The sequence below is a fragment of the Crocuta crocuta genome, unplaced genomic scaffold (genome assembly GCF_008692635.1).
Source record: "Crocuta crocuta isolate KB4526 unplaced genomic scaffold, BGI_CrCroc_1.0 scaffold45, whole genome shotgun sequence".
In the NCBI taxonomy this organism is placed as follows: Eukaryota; Metazoa; Chordata; class Mammalia; order Carnivora; family Hyaenidae; genus Crocuta; species Crocuta crocuta.
Genome location: NW_027530544.1, coordinates 1,416,700 through 1,441,889, shown reverse-complemented (window position 1 = coordinate 1,441,889; position 25,190 = coordinate 1,416,700). Strand labels below are relative to the sequence as shown.

Genomic DNA, 25,190 nt, shown 5'->3' with positions numbered 1-25,190 from the left:
ATTCCAACAAGGTTCCTTCATAAGTGTTTTGTGTACTTGTTTAAAGGAGGTATGTTGTATTGATTTTTTCTGTGTTTTCTTCAATGTTAACAGCCATTGATGACTGTTTCCCAGATCCATTAATTTTGTAGGTGTTACATTGTATTAGTTGGACTTCTACAAAGAGAAACTTCCCCTCATCTCCTATGTGGCTACCCAATGATACAGTCATATAGGAAAGGCAGAATAAATGTTCAATACTCTTTCTTTTTTTTAAATATTTTTTTATTTATTTCTAGGAGAGAGAGAGAGAGAGAGAGAGAGACAGTGTGAGCAGGGGAGGGTCAGAGACAGAGGGAGACACAGACTCTGAAACAGGCTCCAGGCTCCGAGCTGGCAGTCAGCACAGAGCCCGATGCGGGGCTCGAACCCATGAACCGAAATGAAAGTCGGACGCTTAACCGACTAAGCCACCCAGGCGCCCCAATACTCTTTCTTTATCTACCACTTTTCAAAGAATGAGTTGTTTGGCTAGTGTCTGTCGATGATCAATCTGTCATTGATGATCAATTAATTTTATTCTTTTCTCCTTATTATTACAAACTCAAAATGGCTTTAAACACTGTTGACGTGTTTCGGTCCATTGCAGTTATCTTTCATGGCTATGCCATCTCTTCTAGTACAGGGCCTCTTCAAGTTGGTTCCTGGGTCTTTTGACACGATGGTCCTTGTGCCTTTGGTTGCATCCTTGCTGTTTGGTGTGACGAGATGTTCCAGGCTCACCTTGTACATTTCCTAACCTCAGACCTGGAATCAGCCATTATTCTAAGATGCCGGTTCGTTTCAGTGGGAAATGGTTAGTTGATTTATTTTAAATATAAACAAATAAACCCTAAATCACCAGACATTTGAGAAAAGCCTCTGAAGTGAAAGAGAAAGATCAAAACAAACAAGCAAATGGAATTAAGAAAGCTGCAAGAAACAGGGACAATTAGAGAAATATAAGAAAACATTTTAAAAATTAATTAGAAAAAATTCATTGAATCTTCTGAGATATAAAAATGTATTTTTTTACAAAATAATATATTAAAATATGGAAACTAAAATGTGATTGGGGAAATAAAAATGGAATTGAAGGATTAAAAGATGAAGTTGAATTAAAATCACTCTGAAATTAGAACAACAAAAAATAAGAAATCAAGAACAGGACAGAAATAACAGAACATTAGAGGCTCGATGCACCAGGGCCATCACTTGATTGGATTAATAAGAGTTACAAAAAAGAGAACAGAGGAAAAGGTGAGGAAGAAATTAAGGATGAAATAACATTAAAAAAATCTGCCTACATGGAGGATGAGGCTTCACACTGAAAGGACTGAATGAGCTCCCAAAAAGAACATGCATTAAGGCACATCAGTGTGAAATTCAGGATATTGTTATGAAAGAGAAGATTCAGAAAGTTTCTAGAGCCTAAAGAAAAAGAAAATGTCATTAGAAAAGCTGGCGAGTAAGAATTACATCAGACTTCTCAATCACAACACTGGAATCTAGAAAACAATGGAGGAATAAATGTCTTTAAGATTCTGAGTGAAAATTATTTTCAGCCTAGAATTCTGTATCAAAGCTAACAATCGAGTATGAAGATAGAAAGAATCATACATGCACAATTTTTTATGCTTTTTAAAAATTTTTAATGTTTATTTTGAAAGAGAGCATGCACACTCACTTGCATACAGGGGAGGAGCAGAGAGGGAGAGAGAGAATCCCAAGGAGACTCTGCACTGTCAGCACAGAGACTGACATGGGCTCCATCTCATGAACCATGAGATCATGACCTGAGCTGATATCAAGAGTTGGACGCTTAACCTGCTGAGCCACCCGCGTGCCCCAACATGAAGGGATTTTTTAAATTTGAACTACCATGTTCATTTTCTTAGGAAGATACTGGAGACGTGTTTTACCAAAATAAGCAAGTAAATCAAAAAGTTGGGAAACATGGGATTCAGTGAAAAGGAGAGGAGAGAAGATACGTCCCAGGATAACAGCCAAGCAGGAGGCCCAAGAGCAACCAGTCCACACTGGGACAGGAGGCTAAGAGGTTGGGAGTGAATAGATGATCAGAACCATTTGTGTTTACATTTAATAAATGATAGTGAGAGTGATTTGTAGCACCCGTTGGACATTGACCAATAACTTGGTCATATTCCTGGTATTCCAATAACAGCACACATTAACATTTCAGAATCATATGTGGAGGGAATTTGAGTCCTGGTTTTCCTCAGAAAACCCTCTGTGGATACTTTCTAGTAAGATCAAGAAAGTACCAGCACCCAAACTTGCAGAATAGGGTCAATAGTTTGGAAGGAAACTCCCGAGACCAGAGTGGACTATTCCTTAAGAATTGCAGTATCACTGAAACCCTGGGTGGTTCAAAAAATGATACTCTAAAGCAAGCAAACAAAGAAAATGAACACTGACATCCGAAGAGAAGAGTGATTCAGAAGAGGTGAACTCTGAATTCAAAGAAAGTTTAGGAATAATTAATTTGGGGGGCGCCTGGGGGGCTCAGTCAGTTAAGCATTCAGCTTCAGCTCAGGTCATGATCTCACGGTTTATGGGTTTGAGCCCCGCATTGGGCTCTGTGCTGATAGCTAGCTCAGAGCCTGGAGCCTGTTTCAGATTCTGTGTCTCCCTCTCTCTCTGACCCTTTCCTGTTCATGCTGTCTCTCTCTCTCTCTCAAAAATAAATAAAACATTAAAAAAAGGAATAATTAATTTTGCTTACATTTTTCTTTGTTGTACTCACAAGATTGATAGATGATAAAAATTGTATGCCTCAGTAAGAGCACTTTCAATAAGTTTACATTAAAAATTTAAGCAATAAAGGATTTGATTGGCAGCATATTTTCTTTCTTGGTGTTTCATATTACAGTCAATGGTGTCTTACATTCAGTGAAATTTGAGGTACTGACTGGTAGTAGTGAACAATTTTGATATATTCATAATAATGTAAATACCAATGATTTTAATTTAAAATTAAATAATTATATTAAAATATTAAATTAGTTTAATATTAAATAATTATAGTGGGAGGATGAGGAGAAGGAAAGTATATGTGTGCTTTAGGGTGGGGGAGAATGGGATGGGTGACTGGGAAAAATCTTCACCCCCCCCCCCCCATTAACAGGAAGTCAGAAAGTAAAGTCTGAAATTGATATATACTTTTGAGAAATTGGATTAAAAGACACACACAGAGNTAAAATAAAAATTTTAAAAATGACCCAAACAAGCCTGTTCTGTGCTGTTATCATTATAAATATACATATTCTTTACAGGCCATATGTTCTAACGTTGGGTTTGATATTCACTGTGAGAAGCTGCAGGATGTAACAGAGAGAGCTCAGCTCTGGTGTCAGCTGTCTGGGTTTGCATCTTGGGTTTGCTGCTTACTAGCTTTGTGACCTTGGGCAAGTGGCTCAACTTCTCTGAACTTCATTTTCCTCACCTGTAAAATAGCAAAAGTNATGAGCACTGCCTCTTCACCCACCAGCAGCGACCTGCCCCCCCATCAGCCATCCACCATCCAGAGCCTTAGACCTGGACATCTACGGTGTCTATGGGTCACTTCTGGCCTCAGAGGCCCTGAGGTTGCTTGTTTATGTCCCTCTTTCTTCTCACATCAGGCTCAGTCAGGGAGCTGATGGGACCCTGAGGATGACAATGACTCCATTGTTCCTCCTCAGATAAACCTCATGACTGGCCAGATGCCAGGGCTCATGTGCCCTCCTTCAAGGCCTGGGAGCAGAGGCCCGCCTGAACTTCAGGCCCAGCACGGCAGGGTGAGCCCAGCCTGCTCAAAGGCCTGATGGAAGCATGACCACCTTGTCCCCCAGCTCCTGAATCCAGGGTCTGCGGGAGCCAGCGCCCCCTCTGCCCCACAAAGCAGCCAGCTCGGGGCTGTGGGTGGACTGCAGCCTGCTGCTCGCTCTCCAGGCACCCTCCCCACCCACACCCCAGCCCTGGAGCTCTGCAGGCAGGGACTTCACGGCTAGGAGAAGCACTGTGAGAAATGAAAAGCAGGTGGTTGTTGTTCCCCCTGTTTGGATGGAAGACCTGCTTGCTCAAGGCTCCCTCTCCTAGGACAGGTAGGCAGTTCATGTTTATACATGTGACCCAGAAATATATAATGAGCCACACGCCGGGGCTGTTGACATTGCCTGGACCTGGAGGCAGTAGCAGTCTTCCCTTCAGATGCTCTTTAGAGGCTGGGAGGGATGTCGGAGAGTAGAGACAGAATAGGTGAAGAGGAAGGGGGATTCCTAGGTAGGGAACAGCCCTCTCCTAATGCCATGGACACTTGAAAACATGAGGCCCTGAGTGAAAACTGTGTCCCCTAGCATCCCATGACACACCCTATAACAGAGCATGAGTGATGCTACGAAGGAAACTAGAAGGGAAGCAGACAGCACAGAATCGGGGAGAGAGGTTAACAAGAAATAGGAAGCCCAGGGACACCTGGGTGGCTCAGTCAGTTAAGTGTCTGACTTCAGCTTGTCATGATCTCATCATTCGTGAGTTCAAGCCCTGCATTGGGCTCTGCACTAACAGTGCAGAGTTTTCTTTGGATTCTCTCTCTCCCTCTCTCTTTGCCCTTCCCCCACTTGCATGTGCTTCCTCTCTCTCAAGATAAATAAATAAACTTTTAAAAAATTTTTTTAAAAAGAAAGAATAGGAAGCCCAAGGTCCTGATACATTGGGATATAGAAAAAAAACACACACACAGAGCCTTTGAATCAAGAATGCGGGTTCCAGTCCCTGCTCTAGCACGTAGCAGCAGCAAGTTACACAGAATTTGAGCGCTTCATCTGTTAAGGGGGGGAAAAACACTTTCCAGGAAATAGTGGGAAAATTAAATAGATCTATCTCTAAGGTTTGCAAAATCTAGCCTTTCTTCCCACTCATTGGAGAGACATCTGGCACACAGGGAGCTGCGTTTTCTGTCTCCTGCTCTGCGTGTGGGGTGGTTCTGAAGGTCGTCCTTGGCTGCTTCCAGTTCCCTGGCTGATCTAAGGAAGGAGGGGTGGGGAGTCCTAGGACAGAGATGCATGGGGGTAATTCAGGATGAGGAAGTTGTTACTCTCGGCCTGCCTCACCCAAGCAGGTGGGGAGGGTGTTGGACTGAGGGGACATCCTCCTTAAAGGTCTCTGGCAGCCCTCTGGGTCCAAGTGGATGTGGTGAGGGAAACCCTTACCCTGCAGGCTGTCATTGACCCTTTCCCAGCTTCTGGTCCACTCCCGACCCTGACTGCTGCCTGCCCTGGCCATGAGTGCCACAGCCATGTGACGTTTGTGTGCTCCCCCCACAGGCCACAGAGTGGGCCTCCAGTGAGGATACGCGTCGCTCCTGCCAAAGCAAAGGGAAGACTGAGGTATGTGGCCCTGGTGGCACTGGGGCCTGGTTTAGAGCTAGCAGGGGGCGTGTGGTTGTGGGGATGGAGGGTCACCAGGTGGGCACGAGGCTGCCTGTGTGAGAGGCCCGGCCCGGAGGAGCAGGGGGGCGCAGCAGCAGGTGAGGCTCCAGCCCTGGTCATCTGAGTGGGCAGCGATGCAGCCACCCGGCCTGGGAGGGAGGTGTGAGGGGAGGGGATGTCCATGGGTGCAACCTGAACTTCAGAACAGGGCGCATCTGGGGCCAAGGGGAGTGCTCGCCAATGTCTATGGGGCAGTGGTGTGAGGGAAAGACAGCCAGCCCACACCTGGTTCGCTTGTTCCTCTGTTACTTCCCCTTCTTGCTTTAGGAGGAGTGTCAGAACTACGTGCGAGTCCTGATTGTCACTGGCCGGAAAGTGTTCATGTGTGGGACCAATGCCTTTTCCCCGGTGTGCTACAGCAGACAGGTGGGGCCCCCTCAGGGTAAGACAAACTGAAGGGGCACAAGAGCTTGTCTTTCCCAGGCACTACACAGCTTTGGAGTGGGTGGCCAAATTCAGGCAAAAAAGAAAAAAAAAAAGAATCCAGTTAAATTTGATTTCAGATAAACATCAAATTATATTTTAGCATAAGTATGTTCCATTTGAGGTTTGGGACACACTTATACTAAACAATTATTCATTATTCATCAAAAATTTAACTGGGCCTGCTGTATTTTATCAGCGATCCTTACCTTGGAGGGTTCTGACTGGGGGGCAGGGAACAGAGGCAGATGGAGCTCCTGTGGCACAATCTCCACCCCCCCATGATGGCTGCTCTGTCAGAGGGGCTGTGGTGGGAGGAGGGAGTAAGGAAGAGGCTGGAGACAGAGAGAGTCTCCGAGAGACCAGGGACCCAGGAGGAAGCAAACTCTGGGGTTGCGGGGGAGAACAGGGAGCCCCTGGGTCTCAGGGAAAAGTGCCCCTATCTGCCCATCGTCCCCAGGTGGGGAACCTCAGCCGGACCATAGAGAAGATCAATGGTGTGGCCCGCTGCCCCTACGACCCACGCCACAACTCCACAGCTGTCATCTCCTCTCAGGGGGAGCTCTACGCGGCCACCGTCATCGACTTCTCAGGTCGGGACCCCGCCATCTACCGAAGCCTGGGCAGCGGGCCACCTCTTCGCACCGCCCAGTATAACTCCAAATGGCTCAATGGTAAAGGGGCACAGCCCCGGGGGAAGGGGTTCGCTTGCCAGCCAGCCCACCCTGACCCCTATCAATCCTCCTTCCTGCCCAACATCTGAAAGGCCTCACACTTGCTTCATCAAAAGGCCCAGAGTCAGGGAGATGTTTCCCCAAGGACCATAGCACGTCGGATGTGGACTCCAGATGAAATCACCATGTCCTGAATACCCAAAACACATGGTGGGGAGGCTATGAAGGCAGAGGAGGAGTTAGGAATTAATTAGGAGAAAAGATTATGAGAAAGAATAGATTGGGAGAGGGTGGTATGAGTTTTCTATCCCCTGGGGTTGAATTCCAGCTTCTCTGCTGACTGGCTGTATGGCGGTGAGAATTGACCTCCCTCTGCCACAATGTTCTCATCCATAATATGGGGATAATCATAGTACTTACCTCATAGATTGCTAAGAGGATCCTGTAAGGTGCTTATAATATTGTCTGGTGTGCAGTGAATGCTCAGAAGCACATGTTAACTATTATAACTGAACTTTGTATTGGAGGTGGGCACAGGGTTAGTTAGAGCACCCAGGTCACCAAGCTGGCCAGGGATGTCAGGATGCCCATCTGGGGAAATGGAAGTAGTAAGTACTCCACACTCTGTCCCCTTCCTCCTTGCTGGCCCGACCCACTCTTTCTCCTCTTCTGCCCTCCAGAGCCAAACTTTGTGGCAGCCTATGACATTGGGCTGTTCGCGTACTTCTTCCTCCGGGAGAACGCGGTGGAGCATGACTGCGGACGCACGGTCTATTCTCGCGTGGCCCGCGTATGCAAGAATGACGTGGGGGGCCGCTTCCTGCTGGAGGACACGTGGACCACGTTCATGAAGGCCCGGCTCAACTGCTCCCGCCCCGGCGAGGTCCCCTTCTACTACAACGAGCTGCAGAGTGCCTTCCACCTGCCTGAGCAGGACCTCATCTACGGGGTCTTCACCACCAACGTGTGAGTCCCTTGCCCTCTGCCGTCCCTTCCCTGCCTCGCAGCCTGGTGGGGGTGGGCAGGTCCCTCTTTGAGGCCTTGTGTCTCCTTCTGTAAGATGGGGAGTGCGCGCCTTTCGCCCTGGGTAGTCTGAGGGTTCCTAAGGGTTAACTTGCTCCCAGTTAACACACTCCTTACTTGCTTGTGGCTCGATGCCTCTGGATGGTAAGCACTCATTCTGGATTGCTAGGCCTAGGCCAGATCTGAAGAAAGTAAATGGAGCTGGATGACAGCTCCGTGGAGGAAGAAATTGCTGGTGGTAAAAGGGAAATAGCCCGCCTTCGGATGAGGTGATGGCAGCCTGGGAGGGTCCGGGAGCAGCCCTTTACAAGCAAGCTCAGAGGGAAGTCTTTCTGGTCCCTTCCACCTCAAGACTCCATGAACCTGCTAAACCTAACCAGCAGAGTCTTTGGCAGTCCTGATGGCACTGGGAAACACAGGCTGGGAATTAGAACCCTTTTTGTTGCCTGAGGAGACATGAGGAGATCATGAGACCCTCCCCCTACTGCCCCCTTCTGTGTCAAGGCTGACCCGGTCAGGTGATTTTCATGAACAGAATGCTGAATGGGCAGCAGAGGCCAAGGAGCACATCTGTTGTACAGGATACTGCTGGGGCTGCTTTGCAAGGACCTCCAAAACATATGCACCCTGGAGTGGTGTCTGCTTACCCTGGGCCCCAGGTAGCAGGGGTTGGATGAGGGCCAGGCTAGCTATAAGAAGGACAGTCTGAGGGGATGGACAGGGATGAGAGGGATGCTGGGAAATGGCAACAGAGAGGCTATCCAAGGCAGGGGGCAGACATGCAGCATAGCCCAGAGAGCCATGAGCTGATAGCCAGGACTTAGTGACCAGCCTGGAAGTCAGCACCAGAAAGTGGGCAGCTGTGAGCAAGGGCAGGAGCTTCTGGAGACGCATCAGGGAGGCGTGATGACATGGGTATGGACTGTAAGAAGCTTATGTATTGTGTGCCTTCTCCATGCCAGGTGCGTGTCATGGGGGGAGGGGCAGGAAGCAGGGAGGCCATTAAGAAAAAGCGGACCTGGCTCTGCCCTTAAGAAGCTTACATTCTAGAAATGGTGGTTATTAAACACCCAGTTTTAATTGTGATAAATGCTACAAAGGGCAAAGGCAGTGTGCTGAGAGCCTCTACCAGTATGGAGGGGTGGTGATCAGGGAAGCCTTCCTGTAGGAAGTGATGTCTACAGGATGAGTGGGAGTTAACTAGGAAAGGGGAGCATTCCAGCCCAAAAGAACAACACACACAGAGCTCAGGGGCAGGAAGAAAGAAATGTTTGAGGAACTTAGTGGAGACCAGCATGACAGGAGCCTGGAGGGCGAGGGTGAGGAAGAAAACAGCAGAGGAGGCTGAGAGGCTGGGACCAGAAGAATTATGTCCCAAAGGCCTTACAGACTGCTTAAGTGTTTTGATCTTTATTCTAAGAGCAAGGAGAAATTATTGAAGGGCTTGAAGCTGGCCAGAGACTAGCTTGGATGTGCATTTTGAAATGTTTGCTGTGGCTGTTGTGTGGAGAATGGATTCTAGGAGATTGGACAGGCTACAGGGAGGCCAGCCAAGAGGACAGCACAGCATCCAGCAGGAGATGAGGGGGGCTGACCCCGGGGGGAGGGTGGGAAGTGGACACATTTGGGAGAGGGACTAAATGCAGAGAACAGAACTGGAAACATCTGGGGGAGCAGTGTGGCCTCTGTGACCTGTTCACATCAAACTCATAGAAACACCTGACTCTGGGACTGTAAGGGTCTTCAGAAGTCATCTGGCTCAGGGTGTGGGATGCAGCATGAATCAGTGGTTTGATAACCAGCTTCAAAAATGAAATAAAATGAAGAAAGCAGAATAGAATGGAATAAAAATATCAGAGTGCAATAATGTATTTAGTAAGGGTCCGTATTGTTTCATGAAGATTCTTTACAGATGTGTGCTCATGTGTGTGCTATTCTGAGTTGTTATATGAAATGGTCTCTTACAGTGAGCTGTGGACTGAATGTTTGAAAAACACTAACTTTTTCGACCCTCCCACTGGAGAAGGGAAAGGGATGAGGAAGTAGGACAGAATGATCCCCCAGTGCTTCTCATCAGAGGGTCTTTCCCCGAGTTTCCAGAGTGTGAGGGCCATATCTCCTCCTTCTGTGACAGTCCCATGGTATGGAAAGCAGAAGTCCCACCCTAGGTCCTCAGTAAGCCTTGGAGCTGCACCATGTCACGACTTGACAGTTGCCCGTGGGATATACAGGCTTCGAGGCCTGCGGGGAGGGCAGCGTCCCACCATCTCTTGCCTTTCAGAAACAGCATCGCCGCTTCTGCCGTCTGCGCCTTCAACCTCAGTGCCATCTCCCAGGCTTTTAATGGCCCATTTCGCTACCAGGAGAACCCCAGGGCTGCCTGGCTCCCAATTGCTAACCCCATCCCCAACTTCCAGGTACAACATTTCCTCTCCTCTCCCTCTCCTCACAGACCACCTTTCCCTCGCCTAGCAGCCACCAGCTGACTCTCAGCTGCTCAGCACAAACACCACACCTGTCCCTGTTGTCTGCACCCATCTGTGGGGTCTGAGATAGTTCCCTGAGAGGGTGGTAACATCTAAGACTGTGGAGTGAGACAGGGAGAGGGGGTAGGATGCAGAGCAAGGGAGTATGCTCTGAGCCGTCTCTAAATGTGACGTCTCACCTCTGGGGGACTCAATGTAGGGGAATGGGAGAGCACCCACAAGCTGTCTGGCCAGAATTTGGGGACTTTAGCTGGAGTTTGCTTGTAGGCTACCCAGCCTGGGTACTCATTCCTGGAGGGTCTGAGTACAGGAGTGGTCAGGGCTGAGCCAATGGGTGATGGAGCATCCCTAGTGCTGTGGTAGAAAAGAGGAAAGAGCCATGAGGCAAAGGAACCTACTGGTGATTGACTTTCAAATCCATCCAACTTCCTGCCCACAGGGCAGTAAGAAGCAGGGGAGGAACTCTCGATTTGCAGTGGGATTATCCTGACCCAGATCTAGCCCTCCCTCTGTGTGACCTTGACCTTGGCCAAGTCACCCAACCTCCTTGAGCCTCTTTACCCTTTTCTGGTACATAGGGATGATACTCTCAACCTCAAAGACAAAGGCAAGGGTTAATATGTACCTGACACAGTGCCTGGACTGTAGAAGTGCTCAATAAATGGTAGTTGCCTTCCAGCTTGTGTTTAAAAGGTACAAGAACTCCAAGCTGGTAGGAACCCAGGAGAGGAAAGGCAGATTGTGGCCTAGCTTGGGGGAGAAGCACCTACAGCAACAGCATAAAATCACAGGACACTTGTTATTGGCACTCAGATGATTCATTTTTAAATAATCCCAGCCCGCATTTCATCTCCCCCTCCTCTTCACTATCCCCAGAACATTCCTCCTTCCCATCTTCCCAGCCTCATGTTCTCTTAGTTCTCAAGAAAGAGGCATCACTCCCTGTAAGGGGTTGCAGCCCCCCCCCCGCCCAGGGATGTTGGGGGTGGGGAGCTGGGATTGGAGAATCAGAAGCTGTCAGTGGCCACCTGGGTTACGCTGAGGAAGGAGAGGGATAGGGGACTGCTGCAGCCTGTTGGCTGGGCACGTGTGACCCCACCCCTCCCCGCGGCAGTGCGGCACCCTGCCAGAGGTGGGCCCCAATGAGAACCTGACAGAGCGAAGCCTGCAGGACGCACAGCGCCTGTTCCTGATGAGCGACGCTGTGCAGCCGGTCACGCCCGAGCCCTGTGTCACCCAGGACAGCGTGCGCTTCTCCCACCTGGTAGTAGACCTTGTGCAGGCCAAGGACACGCTCTACCATGTGCTCTACATCGGCACGGGTGAGCCCTCCCCGCCCAGCCCGGTTCCCGGTGGGGAAGAGCTCAAGGGGCGGGGGCTGGGCTGGGCCTTCAAGGCCACCTGCATCTGGCCCCTGCAGAGTCGGGCACCATCCTGAAGGCGCTGTCCACGACGAGCCGCAGCCTCCGCGGCTGCTATCTGGAGGAGCTGCACGTCCTGCCCCCCGGGCGCCGCGAGCCCCTGCGCAGCCTCCGCATCCTGCACAGCGCCCGCGCGCTCTTCGTGGGGCTGAGCGACGGCGTGCTGCGGGTCCCGCTGGAGAGGTGCGCCGCCTACCGCAGCCAGGGGTAAGCGGGGGCCGCGGGAGGGCGGCTGGGCGGCTCCCGGCCTCCGAGGCTTCTGCCCGCCAATCGCACCACCTCGGAGGTGGCGCTTAAGAGGCAGAGCTTTGCAGCCACCTAGGGTGGCATCCTGGCCCAGTCTCCTTATTTGCCTTTGGACAAGTCACTTAACCTCTCTGAACGTTGGTTTCCTTCTCATAAAATATCTGCAGGGGTTTTGTAAAGGTTAATTGGGATAGTCTGCATAAACCACTTATCACTGCCTGGGGAAGTGTGGGCTTAGCAAATGGTGGCTGCTGTTATCCCTGTTGTCAACCTCAAAGTTAGGGCCTCCCAGCCAGCTCTAGCTTGCTTGATTTATTCTCAGCCCCTTTAATTCAGAGAAAGGTCTTCCTCTTTGAAACCACAGTATTTACTACCTAGGTGTGGGGCGGGAGATGGAAGATGATGCTTTTGAGTCAACACCAGATTTTTGCTTTTCTTCCTTCTGGACTTAGAGGCAGAGAGGCCAGGCTTGGGTGGGGTGGAGGTGAGGAGCCATGTGGAGTTGTTGGTTGTGTTTGCTTCCCAACTGCTTCTGAGACCTTAGCTTTGAATGGATTCACAAATTTGGCAATAACGGCACTGGCATTTAAGGGGGAAAACAAAACCTCTTCCGAAGCCAAACAGAAATGCATTTCAGATTCCTATCATGTGAAGCTCCCCTGAGCTGTGCCCCATCAGTTTTGAGATAATCAAAAGCTGCCTTAGCTGGCATAGCCGTAGCCACGTGGGGTCCTGTGGCCTTTGCAACACAGAAACCTCCTGGCTGTGCCCATCTGTCCTTGAGATTTGAGAGACAAATGATATCCCTGCTGCCAAGGGTCATTCTCCAGCCCCTTTGGGGTGTGCTGGGAGCTGAGCAGGGGTCTGGAGGGCGGGGAAGGAGACTGGATCATCATGGTGTGGCAGCCAGGGAGGAAGAAAGGGAGAGCAGTGAGCAGACACTCAGGCTCCCCTCAGTCCCAGAACATGGCTCCACCAGCAGAACACCAAACACTTACTAAGCCCTGCCACACTCAGGGCACTTTGCAGAGCTGTCCATGTGAGAGGAGAGAGGCAAGAAATGGGCCAAAAACACTCTCATTTCCCTCAGAGCTGTAGATGTGTGGCTGGGGAGAGAAACCTCAGCCTGGATTGGATGTGTGGGGTGTAGTTCGGCGGGGCTCAAGTGGCAGAATTGGACACACCTAGGATTCTCCCTCAGCTCCATCATCTACTAGCTGTGTCATCGTGAGCAAGTTACTTTACCTTTTGAGCTTTCTCATCAGGGGAAAACGGGGGCATTGTGACGGAGTAAATGATAGTTAATTTGGCAGAGTTGTTGTAAGGATTGGGAATTACATTCATGAAGTGCCTAGCCCAACAAGTCATAAGTGGTGCTAGTGTCCTTATTCCTTTCTCATCTCCACAAATGCATTTAGGGGCCCTGCAACCTTCTGGGCTCTCTGGAGTCTCAGCATTGAGTACAGGCAGCACTGCATGACATGAATCATGTGTGTTTCTCCCATATCTTGTATTCTTCTTTAATCCTTGTGTTGTTATAAACTTTTCACATGTGTCTTGTTCTTTAAGTGTTTAGAGTCTTTTATATATTTATTTTTGAGAGAGAGAGAGACAGAGAATGAGCATGGGAGGGGCAGAGAGAGAGGGAGACACAGAATCCGAAGCAGGCTCCAGGCTCTGAGCTGTCAGCAGAGAGCCCAAGGTGGGGCTCGAACCCATGAACTGTGAGATCATGGCCTGAGCCGAGGTCATATGCTTAACTGACTGAGCCACTCAGGCACCCCTCACATGTGCCTTGTTCTTTAGAGGTTATAAATCCTTAAAGGCAAACCCAGTGTCCCAGTACTTTTTCTACTTCACCAGGGGACCACTCCCAGCCCAAGGCACAAAATGGACTTCCACATATGACTGATCCTTCAACAGATTGGTTATTTGGCCTGAGAGGAGTTTGGTGCAGGAGAGGAGTGAGGAATAGTACTGAGGCCACCTGAGATTCCTGAGGGAGGATTTGATCCCAATCTGTGGCTCTAGGCACTGAAGTGGGGGGAGTGGAGTGACAGGCAGTGTGAATAGGTGTTTGACAACCATCAAGCAGACAGTGGTGAGCAGCATTGCTGAGGGGCAGATGGTCAGCCAGCATGAGCTAGTGTGGGTCAAGTAATGGGGTCTGCAGTGAAACCAGAGGAAGGAAGATGCTGGAACATTTCAGCACTCACATGGTGCTGCAGAGAGGAGACAGGGAGGGTGCAGAGTGTGGCCAGGTGGAACAGCAAGGTAGAAAGAAGTCAGTTTGGACTCTGATACTTTCACCCCATTTGAATTCCTGGATTTGGGTTCTGAGCCCTTGATGTGTGAAGTGAGATCCTGCCATAAAGCTCAAGGTGGATCTGAAAATGTAAGGTCTCATTATTGCAAAGTTAATAAAATGACCAGAGTGAGGCTGTGTAGCCACCAATCTATGCACTCCAGAGCCTGGAAGCCAACTATCACACTATATGAGAATCTGTGCTATTGTGGGGCAGGTTGTCACACAGTTTTACTGTGTCCTGGGATAGACATTTCATGCCTTTTTCCTCATTTGTAACAAAACCGGCAGGAGGGTGAGGGTGGATAAGCAGAGGCCTTTTTAGGCCCCCTCCGCTGCCCAGAATCCAGGGGCTTGTCTCAGCCTGATCACTCAGGCAGACCTCAGCCCCATAGGGCAGGATCCTGGCCTGACCAGAGAGAGACCAGGGCTCACAACAGATTGGGCAGAGGGAATGAGTTGCTGTGGCTCTAAAAAGCAGATGTTTTATGCATGAACAGCGTCCTTTCTCCTTCCATCATGAGGAGGCGTGGGGGCACCTACCCCAGCTCACTCAGGAACATGGCTCAGAGTATCTCCTTTCCACCTCTCCCCCAGGCAGGAAATCTGGGTTTTCCTCCACTGCCATCTTAAGTAATGGCCACTTGCTCTCAAGCTCCACCTTGGACAGCTCCCATTGTGGGACCATAGCTGCAGGGTGCTGGAATCTGCCCCGCTTTCAACTTCCACCAACCAGCTCTGTCCTGCCTCCCAGCCCATGGAATGAACCTGTTCCCTTTTATAATGGCTGCTTAAGACACTGCAGTAAAAAAGACATGGTGATATATTATTGGTCTAATGGCTGCTTTTATGAAAGGAACTCTCAATTGCTACCCATTCTTACAGTCAGACACACTTTAATTCTCTCCTTGGAGCTTTAATTTTCTTAAGAACATTCCCTGCTCTGTAAGCGTTGGAGTGGCCTTTGGCCCAAAGCGACAAATGTGGACAAGAAGAGAGCTCAAGCACTGGCTCCAAGGGAGTCATGCAAGCTCCCTCAGGCAGCCAGGGCCAGGGCCAAGGCCAGGGGTGGGGCAGGCGCAGGGGCATGGCAGGGCAGGGCAGGCATATCTATGGAGAATCTAGTCTCCTCTCTGGGAGAACTGAAAGCAGGCTGAGAGGGTGAGGGAGCCTAAGTGGGGCAGAGGTGGGGGGTAGGGGGCTGGGGCCAGCATCCAATCTGTGTTTTTCTTCTCTCCTTTCATATTCTGTCATGCACTGGAAAGACAAGACATTTCATCTCTTGGCTTACGAACCCTGACCAATGTAGCCTTAGAAAAGCAGTGATCAACCATGCTATTCTTTAGAATCACCTGGGGAGTGTTTAAAAGATTCCAGCGCCTGGGCCTACTCTGGTCCAGAAGGCCCAGATATAGATGGGTTTTTTATTTTGTTTGCTGAAGCTTTTTAAAAAGATCACCAGGAGATTCTAATTTGCAGTCAAAACTGGGAACAATTGTTCTAGCACTGGTTAGACCCTAGATGAAAGAAGTAGCATGAGGCAAATTGCAATCCTCCAGGATCGTCTGCTTTTATCTTGTATAAACCGATTCAGATTTTGTGCTTTTATCCATATTCTCTACTGGCAGACACTTCTTTTTGGTGGATAGAATCTTATTTATTATTATTATTAATCATTAGTCATGGCTCTCTTGTTTTCCACTTAATTTATGTTGCTTATAAAGTACCACATCAGCTACTTCTAGAGTTTGATACTGCCTTCTGAGAGCTGAGGGAAATACCCTCAGGAGTGGGCTTTATTGAGTTCTGATTGGTCAACTTTGCTAGCAGCAAATTTGGCTCAAATGTCAGCCAGAGAACAGAATCTCAAAACCACATGCTGCTGGGACTTTGCATATGTACTGTATTTAGTCCCATGATGTCCAGTTTGATGCATTTGGCTGGTGAAATACCCCCAAATCAAACCATTGATCCCTGATAAAAATATGACACACTTACATTGTACAATTTATATAAATTGTCCTTGAGTGAATAAAATGGCTTTAAAATTTTTAAAAAGAGCGGGGGGGGGGTGGCGCACCTGGGTGGCTCAGTCAGTTGGGCGTCCAACTTCGGCTCANCTGTTTTGGATTCTTTGTCTCCCTCTCTCTCTCTGACCCTCCCCTGCTCACGCTCTCTCTCTCTCTCTCTCTCTCTCTCAGAAATAAAACATTTCTTAAAATTTTTAAAAATAAAATAAAATAATAAAATGGAAACAGATTCTTGAGTAACAGATGAGCGTTCTGGACTCCCGGGTGGCCAGAGTATGCTTACTGGGACCTATCAAAGCCCTCACCCATTGAAGCCCCAGGCATCACCTCCCTTACATGAGGCCAGGGACTGCCTGAGCAGGGGGCATAATTGTCTTCTGCAACCTTCTCTGGCAACAAGGTCTCTCATATAAGCTCTTTTGCCTCTGGAACCTGACATGGTCTGTTAAACCACTGAAAATAAAGAACTCCCCTGACAGGAGACTTTCCCTGAAGCTTCAAGTGGAAAGAGAGATTCTATCCTGGAAACACCAAAAAGAGCAACCCTGTGGCTCTTTCATATATTCCTTTAACCCTTGGCATCCTTGGCCCCTTTGGCCAATCAAAAATCACTCTGTAGAGTCACGTCATGGTGTGGACTCCTCCACCCTCCTTGCAGTCCAGAACCTCCTTTATCCAAAACCTTTTCTGCTTCCAAACGTCCAGTTTCTGCCCCCAGTCCCACTGCTCTCTCTAGACCCGCTCTTGCAGGCCCACTGCGGTGGAGCAGCCAGGCCTAGGAAAAAGGGTGGAGGCTGGGAAAAGGAGGCAGAAAGGATCCAGGGTATCCCCTGGGGTTGGCAGTGGGCTCTCTAGGTATTGGAGGGAACTTCCTTCAGGCTCCAGAGTCTGATACTCTCTTTGCTTAGCAATGAACAGCAGATCCTGATTCTATAACTTCCCTCCATGCTCACAGCACAGAGCCTGCTTGGGATTCTGTCTCCCTCTCTCTCTCTCTGCTTCTCCCCCACTTGTGCTCTCTGTCTCTCTCAAAATAAATAACCTTAAAATTTTTTTCCATACACTTTTTTTCCTCCTTGACGTCTTACTAGTAGAGATTTGATTATTTTTACATATTTGTTTGTCTGTTTGTTTTTAGTGATCTCTATACCCAACATGGGGGCTCGAACTCATCACCCCAAGATCAAGTGTTGCTTTTCTGACTGAGCCAGCCAGGCACCCTGAGATTTAACTTGTTGTTGTTTAAAAACTGTAACGGATACAATAAATAAGGCTGAAGGAAAAAGGGAAGAGAGGAGGCCTAGAATATGAGAAGTGGAGGCCCTTGGGGCATTCACTGGTGTGTGAACCATTACCTTTTCTGGGTCACTGCAGATAGGCTAGCCCTGAGGGACCAAGAAGGGGGACCTGGGATGTGTGACCCCTCTCCTGGCAGCCGGAGCTCATTCTCATGATGCTAACACACTGAACTCTGGTTCCTGCTCCTGAGCAGCACAAGTATGTGGATGTCCCAGGCAACCCTGGACTATGCCTAGGTGTCCCCTGACCCTGGGCCTGTGTTTTAAGGCATGGGCCCATGTTCACTCAGCGTGTGAAGTCAGACACAGCCTCCAGCTGGGGAGGAGCCTGGTGGGAAAAGCATGGTCGGGAAGTCTAGGTTCTGGCCCCAGCTCTACCATGTGCAATTTGTGTGATCTTGGGGAAACTCTTCTTCCTTCTCTCCGAGCGTTTCTTCCTTTGTACAACAAAAAGGTTGTACTCTGGATCCCAGTAACTCTCAACTTGGCTTCCATTAGAATCACCTAGGAACTTTTAAAAACCTTCCTATCCCCAGAGATTTTTGTTGGGACAGGGGAGGAGGTATCAATATTTTTTAAAAGCTTCTTTAGTGATTCTAATGTGCAGCCAGGATTGAGAACCACTGGGCCAGACCGTCTTTAAGATGCTTTCATCAGTAATGTTTTAGGACTCTATTACCATAGTGTCTGACAGAGAGGCACTGCTTCTTTGGATTTCTGTTTATCACATCTTCTCCCATGGACCTAGATGAAGAGTATGGGAAATCCAGGCTTGGGGAAACAAGGTTAACTGTGTGGGCTCTGCAAGGCAAGGGTTTCAATCCGTCTCCCGCTCTTTGGGTTTCCTCCATATATCATGGGGATAATAACAGTACCTTCCTCACTGGGTTGATGTATTAAATTAATTCATGCTTGTAAAGTGTTTTAAATGATTCCTGACACACAGTAAGTGTTCAGTGAGCTTAGTTATTGCCATGAAGGGCAATTGGATGGATAAGGGCACCCAGAGGAGAGTACCTAGATGTGTTCACTGGATACAGGTGAGGCTGAGAGGCCAGCAGGCTTGAGTCTCAGGACCTCTGTCTGGCAGGGCATGCCTGGGGGCACGGGACCCATACTGCGGCTGGGACGGGAAGCAGCAACGGTGCAGCACGCTTGAGGACAGCTCCAACATGAGCCTCTGGACGCAGAACATAACAGCGTGTCCTGTGAGAACCCTTTCATGCTCTCCTCCTGGGACCTCTCCCCCTAATTCAGGCTGTGACTGTCCATCAGAATCCCCATGTCCCCTGGGACCTGGTGCCTTCTCTATCAGTGACTTGTGTGACCTCTTTAATATGTATCTGCAGGTGCGGAATGTGACTCGGGATGGGGGCTTCGGCCAGTGGTCACCATGGCAACCATGTGAGCACTTAGATGGGGACAATTCAGGCTCTTGCCTTTGTCGGGCCCGAGCCTGCGACTCCCCCCGACCCCGCTGTGGGGGCCAAGACTGCCTGGGGCCAGCCATCCACATCGCCAACTGTTCCAGGTATATGAGGATACAGAACCTGGATGGGGGCCTCCTTAGACTGGAGGGTGTGGAATAGAGGAAACCGGGCATCCTCAGGCAGGTGTTCTCACAAAGAGAAACCACTTCAGAGCTGTGCAGGGGACTGGAGAGGTAGTTAAAACAGGAGCCTTGGGGAAGTTTCCACTCTAGCGGGAGAGAAGTCTTTGCCCTGTGGGTGCTCTTGAAACAAAGAGGAAGGAAGGCTGCACAGACACAGGAGTCACAGACGATAGCCTCAGTAAGCCTTGCTGTTCCAAATATAAGGGACAGCAGGGGATGTTAGTAAAGCAGGCAGACCTGGTGCCAGTCCTGAATTGCCACTGTAGGTGTGACCTTGGGCTCTCTTAAAATAACTCAATTCTATATATGTTTATTGATTTGACTGTCAAAACAACCTCATGGGGGTAGGAATACAATCATTATCCTTATTTTAAAGATAAAGAGTATTACAAAGCACAGAAATTTTCAGGAACTTGCCCAGGCTTCTATAGCCACTAAGTGGTACAGCCAAAACTTGAAAATTGGAGTCAAAGTAGACAACAGTGAATGAATGGTGTCTGGGGTGGAGCAAAGCACGTGTTGATGTAGAACAGGGGAGAGAGCATGGGTTTGAGTGCAAGGCTTGGACAACCAAGAAGGCTGAAACAAAGGTTGCATCTTCCAAAGGCAACTGGGGCCTTCTCTAGAGAATGTATCCTTTCGCCCTGTATCTCCATGCCGGAGGCCCTATCTCTGTGCCCTTAGTTCTGAGCACAGCCTGAACATGGAAGAAGGCTCTCAACACATGTTTGGGGAATGAAGGAACAAATGATCGCATAAATAAGTCTGCCAGAGACGGCCTGGTTAAGAGCTGTTATTTCCTGTGTCACTGTCTGACAACATAAAATCTACCCGCCCAGATACAGACTAGATCTGGGTAGCCAGGACTCAGAGGGTCATCTGTCCCCGCCCCTCTGACCCCCCCACCAGGAATGGGGCGTGGACGCCCTGGTCCTCGTGGGCCCTGTGCAGCACGTCCTGTGGGATCGGATTCCAGGTCCGCCAGCGAAGTTGCAGCAACCCTGCCCCCCGCCACGGGGGCCGAATCTGCGTGGGCAAGAGCCGGGAGGAGCGGTAAGCGACGGCGTGGCCAGAGGCTCCTCTGACAAGCCAGCCCGGAGATTCCAGACCTTCCCGGCCTCCCAGAAGGTGGCCTGGATTCTCCAAGTGTTCTTGACCTTCCCGGCCTTGCACTCCCAGTGACCCCTTGTTAGGGAAGGGGCTGCCTGCTCTCTATTGTCATGACTGCTCTTCCACCCGCCCCTCTCCCCCCAACACACAACCTTCCCCTCAGGTTCTGTAACGAAAACACGCCTTGCCCGGTGCCCATCTTCTGGGCGTCCTGGGGTTCTTGGAGCAAGTGCAGCAGCAACTGTGGGGGCGGCGTGCAGTCGAGGCGGCGGTCCTGTGAGAACGGCAACTCCTGCCCAGGCTGCGGCGTGGTGAGGGCTGGATGAAGGGGCCGTGGGCTGGGGGGGGGGGGGGGGGCGGGCCTGGGGGTGNNNNGGGGGGGCGGGAGGGGGGGGCGGGCGGTTGGGGGGGGGAGGGGGGCAGGCCTGGGGCTGCAGGTCCGTGAGACAGCACACGCTCCCGTCCCGAAGGAGTTCAAGACGTGCAACCCCGAGGCCTGCCCGGAAGTGCGGCGCAACACGCCTTGGACGCCGTGGCTGCCCGTGAACGTGACTCAGGGCGGGGCGCGGCAGGAGCAACGCTTCCGCTTCACGTGCCGCGCGCCTCTGCCGGATCCCCACGGCCTGCAGTTTGGCCGGAGGAGGATGGAGACCAGAACCTGCCCGGCGGATGGCTCGGGAGCCTGCGACACCGACGGTACAGCGCCGCGGCCCCTTCCCTCCCAGGCTCAGAGTGCTGGCGCGGGGCCGGGGGAGGCCGGGTCGGAAAGCGCTCGGGGCGGTGAATCGCGAGGTTTGAAGAAGCCCGAAGGCCTGTGGGGCGGGAGTGGGGCTGCTGGGTGTCCTGTCGCTGAGGCCAGTCTCCCCACCTGTGCCCACCCAGCCCTGGTGGAGGATCTCCTGCGCAGCGGGAGCACCAACCCGCACTCTGTGAGCGGGGGCTGGGCCACGTGGGGCCCGTGGTCGTCCTGCTCCAGGGACTGCGAGCTGGGCTTCCGTGTTCGCAAGAGAACGTGCACGAACCCCGAGCCCCGCAACGGAGGCTTGCCATGCGTGGGCGACGCCGCCGAGTACCAGGACTGCAACCCCCAGGCTTGTCCAGGTGACCCTCTGCTTAGGGTCCCCCATCTAGTAGAACCCCTAAGCCATATCTCATGCCCAGGTGACCTCATCTTCCCCCCCCCCAACTCTGTACAGTGGGCCCTAGAGCAAGTTTGGGCCCTCAACATGGACACAGTGGCTCGTCCCAGAGCAGGGCCTTTTCTCATCCTCCATGTCACTTTCTTCTCTCGCCCTAGTAGATTAGCCAGATAAGGAGCTTGACTTGAGGTGGAGTTGGTTTTTGATGTCTCCTCTGCAACTTCATTTACCACTGCACCCCTGAGGGGGTAGGGGCAGTCCTTAACAGTGGGCTGTGGAGGTCGGGGAGGGGGGTGCAGATGATGAGGCCAGGGTGGCCCAGGGCAGGGCGGCCTAGCTTGGAATACGGTAAAAGGCTGTCTTGGGCTGTGCCTGCAGCTGCAGCCCCCATCACACACCCTGTCCACTTGCAGTGCGGGGTGCCTGGTCTTGCTGGACTTCATGGTCCCCATGCTCAGCATCCTGTGGTGGAGGCCATTATCAACGCACACGTTCCTGCACCAGCCCTGCGCCCTCCCCAGGCGAGGACATCTGTCTTGGTCTGCACACAGAGGAGGCGCTGTGTGCTACACAGGCTTGCCCAGGTATTGAGCACATCTGGCCGGGGCTGGGGAGCACCGTGGATCCCTCTGAACCCCACTAGCGGGGTCCCAGAGCCGTTAACTTCATCCCAGCCCACAACCCACAGAAGGCTGGTCACCGTGGTCTGAGTGGAGTGCATGCACTGAGGACGGAACCCAGAGCCGCAGCCGGCACTGTGAAGAGCTGGTCCCAGGGCCCAGCACCTGTGCTGGAAACAGCAGCCAGAGCCGCCCCTGCCCCTACAGTGAGATTCCTGGTAGGTCCTCAAGCCAGCACCTTCACAGCCACCCTTCTCACCCTGTGTCCCCAACTTCCTTCCTCTTCTCAAGAACCTTGGTGGGTCCAGGATGGAACACCAGAGTGGGAGGGGCACACACTTCAAGCTTTTGCCCCTTCTCATCTACTGAATGGGCTGACCCCTCTGAGGCTCTGAGTGGGGCCAGGGTGGAATGAAGGCCCCCCAGGCCCTGTCCCAGTGCTGACCCACGGGTCTTCCTAAAGATAGCGATATCCCTATTCCCAGAGGGTCCCTACTCTCCTCCCTGCCTCAACACCCTCTCTGTTTGTCTTCCTGCAGTGATCCTGCCTGCCTCTGGCATGGAGGAGGCCACCGGCTGTGGAGGTAAAAGGAACCTGCCCCACCTCATGGTGCTTTCTACCTCACCTCCCCCCACCCCCAAGGAAGAGACCAGCCCTACCCTGAAATCTGGAGTTTCTCAACTTCTCGCTCCAGAGACAAACCTTGTGGAGGTCCTGGCTGCTTTAGACCATGCATAGGAGGGTCTGGGAGGTTCCATCCATGCCCCCCAACTAAGAGGCAGTCACCAAGTCTGTATCCAAGAAGAGTCACCCAACTCCACACCTTCTGGTTGCCTCCTCTGACCTAAACCAGAGGGAGTCCTGTAAGAGAGGCCGCTGGTGGCAAGCTGCCCAACCTTCCTGTTTTCATTGGCTCTGGCCTCAAAGCCCCTTCTTTATACCTCAGAACTTCCTGCTGGGAGGCAGTCAGGAGTCTCTTCTTTTCACAGTAGCCCTTTCCTTACTACTTGCCTCTGCCTCTCCCAGGGTTCAGTCTCATCCACCTGGTAGCCACAGGTGTCTCCTGCTTCCTGGGCTCGGGGCTGCTGACCTTGGCAGTGTACCTGTCCTGCCAGCACTGCCAGCGCCAGTCCCAGGAATCCACACTTGTCCATCCTGCTACCCCCAACCACCTGCACTACAAGGGTGGAGGCACCCCCAAGAACGAGAAGTACACACCCATGGAGTTCAAGGTGGGAGCCTACATGTAGAAGCAGAGTGCAGGGTAAAGGGTACAGTGATTCTGGCCCTGAGCTGGGCATGACTGGGCTGGGCCCTCGGGAAGGTCCAGGGTTTCGTGAGCCCTGTCAGCAGCCTGAATGTTTTTTTCACTGACCAGTCCCTGATCTCCTTGCCCTGGCCTGTCCCCTTTCCCCATCTCTCCCTCACCCCTTTCTCTCTGGTTCCTACCTTCTTCCACAGACCCTGAACAAGAATAACCTGATCCCTGATGACAGAGCCAATTTCTACCCACTGCAGCAGACCAACGTGTACACAACCACCTACTATCCCAGCCCACTGAACAAACACAGCTTCCGGCCCGAGGCCTCACCTGGACAACGGTGCTTCCCCAACAGCTGATAACACTGTCCTGGGGACTTGAGCTCCTTGCCTTTTTAAGGCACAGAGCAGGTGGAAATGGGACGGTGGAGCCAGTTTGGTTTTCTCCTTCTGCACCAGGCCAAGAACTTGCTGCCTTGCCTGTGGGGGTCCCGGCCGACTTCAAAAAGCTCTGGCTGGCGGTGACCATGGGGGAGAGGGCTGGCTTCAGGCTGGCACATGGCTGCCGTTCCGCTCAGCCCAGGTCTCTCATGGCCTCCTTGCGATTCACTACCGTGCTGATATCTCCTGCCTTGTCTGGGCTGTGGACCTACTGGGCGTGCGAAGAACTGGAGAGTGGAGATGGCAGCACAGCTGGCTCTTAGGTTTGAGTTGGAAGTGATGCTCATGCGGCCAGAACCGGCCGAGGCTGTCCCTCTCTGGCTGGCCCCAGGAAGGGCCTAGGCTGCATCCTGATTATCTCTGAGAGGAACTGATCAAATGGCCCCAGAGCTCTGGATTCTCCGCCCAGGGCTGGGCTGCTGTGGTGCTGCCCCAGTGTGACCTGGGGACCAAGGCTGGCCCAGGTTGTCCACCTTTGCCTAGCAGGCTGTACTTTCCCCAGGGACATCCCTCTGGTCAGAGGCAGTAAGCGCTGGGGACTGAAGACTGAACTTCGCCAAGAAGCCCTTTAACCCGGGCTGGCACAGCCCTCAGCTTTATCATCAGAATGCACAGAAGGTGCCCCAGAAGAAAGGCGGGCAGGAGTCCGGCCTCCGTGCCACTGTGGAGACTGTCTTCCAGTTGCTGCTCAGTAGAGCTGTTGGCTGAGATCTGCTTGGGAGTCTCTGCTGGCCCTTCGTCTGTTCAGGAAAATACACACACACACACACACACACACACGCACATGCACACGCACGCACACACACACACACACCATGCTACAGTAACAAGAAGGATGTTGGACTGTGGCATTATTAATTAAAGATGATATCCAGTCTCCAAATGTAATTCTGTCTTTGTGCATATGTGTGTGGGCTCCTCTTGGCATGGGGTAGTCAGTCAGAGCAATGCACTGGGGTAATAAATGGTCTTCTCAGGGTAGAGAAAATGACTCACATAGAGTCTGACTTTCATAGAGGGAATCTTTCCACTTGTGAATATATGTACATACCTTTTGGAAAAAAAATTAGGGACAAACAAAACCATAAGTAGGGAAACAAGATACACCAAAGGCAACACAGCAGGAGATTTTTCTGTCCTTTCCCTTAGCAGCTCTTCCAGGCAATAGCTCCAGAGTGGAAATGCATGCATCCAGCAGGGAAGTACTAATGAGGGTTGTGTTATGAGGTATTTATAAAGCTGAGTTTAATAAAACCGAACTTGACTGAGAAATGAATAAGCCTGTGAAGTGGGAGAAGCCCAGTATAGGTTTTGCTGGAATAAGGAAAAACCTTGAAGCCTCAGCCCACCAAGTCAGAGAGGGAGAGAGAGATGAGTTGATGGACATGCAAATTCAGAGAGCAGTTTCCCAACTTAGTTGGCTGGGTCAGTTCTCCTAGGTCTCCCAGTGAATTCTACTTGTAGGTCAGCCTGTAAAGCCTGTAATCCTAGTGGTAAGGAGGAGGAAAAGAGCATTACTGGGCCCCGGGTCCTGGAATCCCTTGTGCTTGCTTCCTGGGGCAAATGAAGTAGCAGTGTCCTCAGGCCTGGG

The 25,190-nt window shown here is 51.2% G+C and overlaps 1 protein-coding gene across 3 annotated transcripts in view; it reads left to right on the top strand.

Annotated features, from left to right (window-relative positions):
• SEMA5B (semaphorin 5B) overlaps positions 1–24,482 on the top strand; it is a 118,921-nt gene extending 94,439 nt beyond the window's left edge. For 2 of the 3 annotated variants that reach the window (XM_077767613.1, XM_077767614.1), the window contains exons 5-22: positions 5,346–5,408; positions 5,778–5,876; positions 6,394–6,607; positions 7,288–7,573; positions 9,912–10,047; positions 11,231–11,438; positions 11,537–11,744; positions 18,507–18,624; positions 18,766–18,947; positions 19,938–20,081; positions 20,302–20,449; positions 20,609–20,834; positions 21,021–21,239; positions 21,691–21,861; positions 21,966–22,115; positions 22,437–22,481; positions 22,925–23,130; positions 23,360–24,482. In XM_077767613.1, the coding sequence (XP_077623739.1) occupies positions 5,346–5,408; positions 5,778–5,876; positions 6,394–6,607; positions 7,288–7,573; positions 9,912–10,047; positions 11,231–11,438; positions 11,537–11,744; positions 18,507–18,624; positions 18,766–18,947; positions 19,938–20,081; positions 20,302–20,449; positions 20,609–20,834; positions 21,021–21,239; positions 21,691–21,861; positions 21,966–22,115; positions 22,437–22,481; positions 22,925–23,130; positions 23,360–23,518 (2,982 nt within the window). In that variant the 3' untranslated portion in view covers positions 23,519–24,482. The remainder of the gene's footprint in view (positions 1–5,345; positions 5,409–5,777; positions 5,877–6,393; positions 6,608–7,287; positions 7,574–9,911; positions 10,048–11,230; positions 11,439–11,536; positions 11,745–18,506; positions 18,625–18,765; positions 18,948–19,937; positions 20,082–20,301; positions 20,450–20,608; positions 20,835–21,020; positions 21,240–21,690; positions 21,862–21,965; positions 22,116–22,436; positions 22,482–22,924; positions 23,131–23,359) is intronic. The other variant, XM_077767615.1, reaches the window with a different exon arrangement.
• Positions 24,483–25,190: the final 708 nt, after the last annotated feature.